The 6,889-nt window shown below is 32.5% G+C and overlaps 1 protein-coding gene across 1 annotated transcript; it reads right to left on the bottom strand.

The window, feature by feature from the left end:
• Positions 1-645: 645 nt before the first annotated feature.
• LOC145119785 (putative LRR receptor-like serine/threonine-protein kinase At1g63430) lies at positions 646-6,564 on the bottom strand. Its single transcript, XM_079055518.1, has 13 exons — positions 6,024-6,564; positions 5,723-5,855; positions 5,413-5,484; positions 4,969-5,112; positions 4,741-4,890; positions 4,334-4,450; positions 4,194-4,258; positions 3,602-3,856; positions 3,003-3,208; positions 2,735-2,867; positions 2,498-2,655; positions 1,225-1,440; positions 646-1,095 (listed from the first exon to the last, which is right to left on the bottom strand). The coding sequence occupies exons 1-13, from the start codon at positions 6,106-6,108 to the stop codon at positions 850-852; spliced, it is 1,980 nt and encodes a 659-aa protein (XP_078911644.1). The 5' UTR covers positions 6,109-6,564; the 3' UTR covers positions 646-849.
• Positions 6,565-6,889: the final 325 nt, after the last annotated feature.

Below are 6,889 nucleotides of genomic sequence, written 5' to 3'. Positions count from 1 at the left end.
CGTGTGGATATGATAACCTCATAACTCATATTATTATATTTCTTTCACTATTTGTTAAAATTAAATCCAATTGAATGTTGTCATCCCAATGAAGCGGATACAATTGTAACATTTGTTTAAATTATGTTTTTGTGTTTTACGACTTTAAATATTAAATAACTCTTTGAAAATACAGTTTTGAATCTTGACAACGTTATATCCTAATATCAAAATTCATGGCTAAAGATAAGGATAATGTCTATATCATGGACATTCTCAACACCATGGCCATCTTCAAGACATTTCACATATACAATATTAACAAGATGATATTTATCAGTCTTTTATTAATAGATAGGAGCATGACAAAGCGGTTGAAAGAAGTTAATTTCAATATGTCAACTCATCAAGACTCACCAAGTCGACTCAATTTGACTCGCTACCAACTATATTCACACTTGTGTTTTACTACCCGTGAATATCGGATCGTGTATGGTCTTTATACTTTTATCGGCAGGATTCATGACATCAATAAAGACCAGGAATAAAACATACCGCTTTCATTTATTTTCTTCATAAAATAATAATTAATTCTTAATTACTTTTTAACAATTAACGATTTCAAGGTTTCAATATGAATTAAAATAAAGAATAACCAACAAAAGCTTCATAAACTCCTCATCCATCTCAGAACTTCAAAACTAAAAACTGTTATACAACAAAGACAAGAAGTTTTGTCAGCAATAAAACTCACTCTATACTCTTACATTACACCAAAATTTACATAAAACTCATCAAGCAACAATCTTTAATCACATACGTATACATCTTTAATTTACATTTTGTTAGGTTTTTATTATATAATTTGGATCATGAAGAAAGTGCCAGCTCAGCCCAAGCTAAAGAAGATGCCTTGAGCTCTGAAGAAACCGAAGTGTCAATTTTGCTTTCCAAGATTGCACACAAATCTTGCATTGAGACTTGATCTCGAGGCCTTAAATGAATGCAAATTGAAACCACTTCACATATCACCTTTAAATCTTCATCTCTGAAATGTTTCAGAGCAGGATCAACAACAGAAGCCATTTCTTCTGGTCTTTCAAGATAATCTTTAGCCTGTCAACCAAATTACAAGATTACCCATTAAATATTAATATTCTATCATCTTATCAAGTTTTAGTTCAAGAAATATGTACAACATTGTATGCATAAAGTACAAAGTTTCAAGTAAGAGAGAGTTGTTACCCAATCTACTAAGCATCCTTTATCCTTGCAAAGTGGTGGGCGCCCACTGATTATTTCCAACAAAAGAACACCAAAAGCATAAATGTTGCCTTGGATATCTAACTGTCTTCCTTCCAAAGAACTTGGAAGAACACAAATAGCACCCTCATTGCTAATACAACGCGAGTTATTTTCTGATCTTGTAAGAATCGATTTCCAGCTTTCAAAATCAACAAGCTACAAAAGTTCAAGAAAAACAGAAGTCAATATCTTCTTAAAATCCTTTTGGCTTCATTTGTTACACAGGACATGACATGACATGACAACTTTGTATTGCGTTTGGTGTGCATTGGATTGAATGGGAACCAATGTCAATGGAGCAAGATTTTATAATTTTGGTACTTTATGATGCTAGAAAAACATAAGATCTCATAAAAATTGAAACTTTATGATACTAGAAAGACCGATCCTTAATAAAGAATCACATCGTATATCAAGATTTATATAAAAAATGGCACTTTATGATAACAGAAATACATAAGACCCTTTGAAGATTGGAACTTTAAGATACTAGAAGAACAACCCCTTAATAAAGAATCATTATCATATATCAAGATTTATAAAACTAGAAATACGGACCCCTAGATAAAGAGTCACATCATATATCAAGAATTACAAAAAAAATGGCACTTTATAGAACTAGAAAAACATAAGACATCTTAAACATTGTAACTTTAAGATACTAGGAGAACCAACGCCTCAACAAAGAATCACATTGTATATCAAGATTTATAAAAAAAACCCCACTTTATGATAATAGAAAAACACAAGACCCTTTAAAGATTGAATATGATACTAGAAAAACGACCCCTTAATAGAGAAGCCTATCGTGTATCAAGATTTATCAAAAAGGGCACTTTATGATGCTAGAAAAACATAAGACCCCTTAAAGATTGAAAGTTCATAATACTAGAAAATACTGGCCTCTTGATAGAGAATCACATTGTATATCAAGATTTATATAGAAAATGGCACTTTATGATACTAGAAAAACATAAGACTCTCTAAAGATTGAAACTTTATGATACTAGAAAAACGAATCGTGTATCAAGATTCATCAAAAAGGGCACTTTTATGATACTAGAAAAACACAAGACCTCAGAAAGGTTAAAACTTTATGATACTAAAACACCAACCTGTTAATAAAGATTCACATTGTATATAAAAAAATTATTAAAAAAATGGCACTTTAGTCTTTATGATACATAAGACCAAACCACACAAGAGATTATACCTTAGGCGAAAAGTCTTCCGTGAGATATACTGCACTAGAATTTAACTCGGATATAGTAAATGGTGGTTCAATTTCTGTGTGAAGATACTTTAGGCCTTTTGCAATGCCTATAACAATCTTCATTCTTCTAGTCCAGCTTAGTTGGCATCCTTCTTCATCTAAAGTAAATAACACCACAATGCTTTAGCTAATGAGATAATATTGCCCCAAGGAGAGAGGAGGAAGGGGGGGACTTACAATGGAGGTGCTCATATAACGTCCCATTTGATGCATATTCAAAGACTAACATTCTTGTAAATGGAGTGCTTTCTATACAATAGCCCAGCAGTTTCCCTGTGTTCTCATGATTTAGTCTTGCTAAATCTGCTACCTGAACAATTTCCAAGAATTTAACCAAAACAGAATGAGATAAAGATTTAGGATAAAAAAGATTTATCTATTTACACAAAATGATTCAATTTCGGATTTACTTTAAAGGATTTTTAGTTCTTGTTATCTGCTTTACCTCTTTCTGATAATAGAGCTCAAGATAGCCAGTCCAATGCTCTTCTTTGATGCAAAGTGATATCACTGCAATTTCGGGCCCACCTTTCATGGTCCCTTTGTAAACCAAACTATCTGATGAGGAACCGATAATGTTGCTAAAATCTTCACATGCTACTTCAAGTTCATGTCGATTGTATCTCATCACATCTTTCAACACATTCGGATCTACATATAATCAATCAAATAAACATGAATTCAAACATTTTTTTGCTTTTAATCTTTTTGGGTAACAAACTATTTCTTTGTTTACAAAACACCAAATGGGTTACCAACTATTTGTTTTTGTTTGAAATAATGGTATTTTGTGAACACAAAGTTCCAGTTGCTTACCTTGTGATAGCATTTTTATAAACAATGGTGTTTTGTGGGAAAAAAAATAGTTGGCAGTAGCCCAATCTTTTTTCATCAAAGCCCCATTTTGTTACACTGGACAAGACAAGACATGACATAACAGGACAGTACAGAACAGAACAGAACAGGTTGTACTATGTTTGGCATGTACTGGACTTGGACTGAGACTGATGTCAATGGAGCAAAAGACGTAAATACCCTCCTCACCTGTATACATTGCCATATGGTCTCTATCACTTCTTGATTTCTTCCAAGGGATGATAATCGAAGGTTTGTTTTTGCATCTATGAATAGTTGTAAAAATAGCAACAAGAAAGAGCAAACCAACGGTTACTCCAGTTGATACTTCTAGAGCTAGAAGCCACACTGGTTTTGAAGCAGAAGTTTGTTGGTTGCTTTCATCTGTAGTAGGATGGCGCTTCATCTCTCCAGTATTACGAGTTTGAGCTTGAGGAGGAGAACCTAAACGGATGATTTTAATTAGATGCAAGAAATAGCAACATACTTTCAATGATTTGCTTATTATAGCATTCTACTTTCATGTCTTCATTGATTTGCTTATTATACCCAATTATAGCAATGTCATCTAGATGTAATTGGGTAGATTTTTAAAAGGACAAGGTTGTAGTAATAAAAAATCGAAAGTAAAATGTTAAAATTGAATAGATTTTCCGAAGTATAATGTGTTCATAAGAAAAGATTTCAAAGTACAATGCTACAATAGAAGGACTTGAAAGTAGGATGTTGTATATACACAAATAAATGAAAGTAGGATGCTTTTTCTTGTATAAAACTTTACCACATTGTTCAGAAGTTCGTTGCTTGATATCTTTAATGGGTAGGCAATTCCCTTGAAAGCTTGTCCTACAAGAATAAAAAAAGAAAATAAGAGTATGCAATGATGCAATGATGTACACAAAAAAAGGATGACATATATACCTAGGAAGATACCCCAAGCACTTAGGTATGCTCCCAATAAGAAAATTGTACGAGAAATCTGCAACTTTTAAGGAATTCGAACGACAAAAACCTAATCTTGTCACATTTGAAGCAAACCTGAACCAAAATAATCATCAAATCAAGTGTGTATGATTAATGAGGACATGACTTAATCTTGTAAGGTATATATGAGTGTTTCTTTTTGACTTAATGCAAAAAAGAATGACTTAATATAGAAAGTCAGGAGAAATTAGGCTTTCCTCATTAAGTCATAACTTTATACAAATTCGTCATCATTTACTTTTTCATTCCTTTCCACCAAGTGGGCCATCATTTTCCATCATTTACCCATAAAGCACTTAATGGAGAATAAAAAAAGAAACAAGGATGATTTGATCTACACTTACATTCCTTGGGTGTTTGAAACAATGCTTGAAGAATTGCCACCTGGAACAGATCCTCTCAACTTATTTCTGTCCAACCGAAGTTCTTGAAGGTACTTAAGATTCCCAAGCTCTGAAGGCAGTTGACCAGTCAACCCATTTGACTGCAGGTTTCTGAACCAATACAAATTTGTATAAAAAACTGAACAAAAACGCCTCTAAATTCAACCAAATCATTGAAAGTAGGCTTACATTTTTACAATGTTAACCAAATTCCCAATCTCATGAGGAATCGGTCCAGATATCTGGTTCATCCCCAAATCCAAAATTTTCAGGTTCTTTAGGGATCCAATTTCTTTGGGTATTGAACCAATGAGCTTGTTGCCATGTAAAATCCTACAAATGTAACCATATCATGATAAATTTCTGGTTTTATTATGGTATGTTACAGAAGGAAAAAGAAAAACCATAATATTTTGGGCAGTTTTGTGGTTTAACAACTAATAATTCATTTTGACATGTTATATCAGGTTTCATTAGTAATGTCTTAAGTCTTAACCTTTTTATGGTTTGATTAAAAAGATTTAGTATAAGCGGTTAAACAACAAAATTACCCACAAAATATTGGTTTTTCTGGTAATTTTCCCTTCTTATTACACTCTTGAAGGTAAAATAAGATGTTGAAAGAGAACATACAGTTCTTGTAAGGCTGAAAGCTGAAAAAGTTCCCGAGCAATAAACCCCTTTATAGATGAGCCAGAAATGTTCCTGTAGAAAGATATTTTACAGCAGTTTCTTGATGTTATTGATTTAGGTCATAATAGTTCCAAAAATTGTCATTATCAGAGAGTCAAACAATTTCATAAATTAAGTCAACCTTCAATTTTGTTCATGGGAAATGAGTGTCAAATGAGATTACTAATTCTTGTTTACACTCGCAAAAGATTATTTGAAGTGGAGTCAAAATGTGAAATAATACAGAAAAAAGTCAAAGAAAATTCCTTACAACTTTGTGACTTGATTTCCGGAACAAGAAACACCAACCCAGTTACAAGGATCTGAATCTAGAACATTCCAGCTTGATAAAACCAATAATGGGTCATCAAATATGGCTTCTTTAAACATTGCGAGAGCATGAACTGCAAAATTCAAGAAATCTTACAAACCCTAATCGAATTTCTGACTACATTGCTAAGATTATCATCATTCGGGATCATAAAGGTTTAAAAGATCATGATTTTCGTGATTCCAGAGTTGAATTTGTTCAAGATCTATGCGAAACTACAAATTAAATGAGATATATGTACCTTCAATTGGTTGACCAGCATCGGTAGTAGCTAGAAACAGTCCGAAAGTAATCAAAAAAAGTTTTAATGGAATCGATCGTTTCATCTTAATCTCTCTATCACTTGCAACTTTCTCTCTCTAGAACACTATGAACTCGTCAAAGCAGGAGTGTCCAAGAAATTACATGAAAACCCATGAAATAAGAAGATTCGGGAACAAGATGGAAAGAGAAAATCAAGATTTTGGAGAACAGCGGTCGATGAAGAATCTTTTTCAAGTAAGCAGACTCAAAGGGTTTCAAATCTCTGAATCGTTTGGCGAATCCGGAAAGGAAATCGGTAGAAAAATCTTAGTAGGTGAAGCTATAAAGATTGAAGCAAACCCCAGTTTAGTAAACTTGGATTCAAAGACAGGTTTGGTGGCAGACTGGCAGCACTGCTTCAAGAAATATACTACTTTTTTTTACTTTTTTATGAAAAAGAAAGATCAAAGAATCACATAGTAGCGAAAATGATAAACATGGAAATGCAAAAGAAGGAATTTTGTAAAGTGGGAATGTTTTAGTGCTATTTAATTGAAGGGAAAAGTGGTTTAAAGTTGTCAATTTCGGTGGAAATCTTTTTATTTTTAAGAGAAATTTTTTGGGGTTTGGAGTGCCGTAGCAGGTTTTTAACCCTGGTTAATCATTGCTCCTAAAATAATTATTTAATCATTAATAAATATTAAAATAATCCATAACTTTTATATTTTAAATGCTAAACATAACAAAAGTAATATTATAACATATATTGCTTCAATATACAATTTGGGGAAAATTCAACCACATAGATTTAGTATCAAATTATTCAAAATCCCCCCTTATTAAGGATTTCATCAAATAGTCAAA

The sequence above is a fragment of the Lactuca virosa genome, chromosome 6, assembly GCF_052849685.1.
Source record: "Lactuca virosa cultivar CGN04683 chromosome 6, Lactuca_virosa_CGN04683_v6, whole genome shotgun sequence".
In the NCBI taxonomy this organism is placed as follows: Eukaryota; Viridiplantae; Streptophyta; class Magnoliopsida; order Asterales; family Asteraceae; genus Lactuca; species Lactuca virosa.
This window is presented reverse-complemented; position numbering and strand designations above follow the sequence as displayed.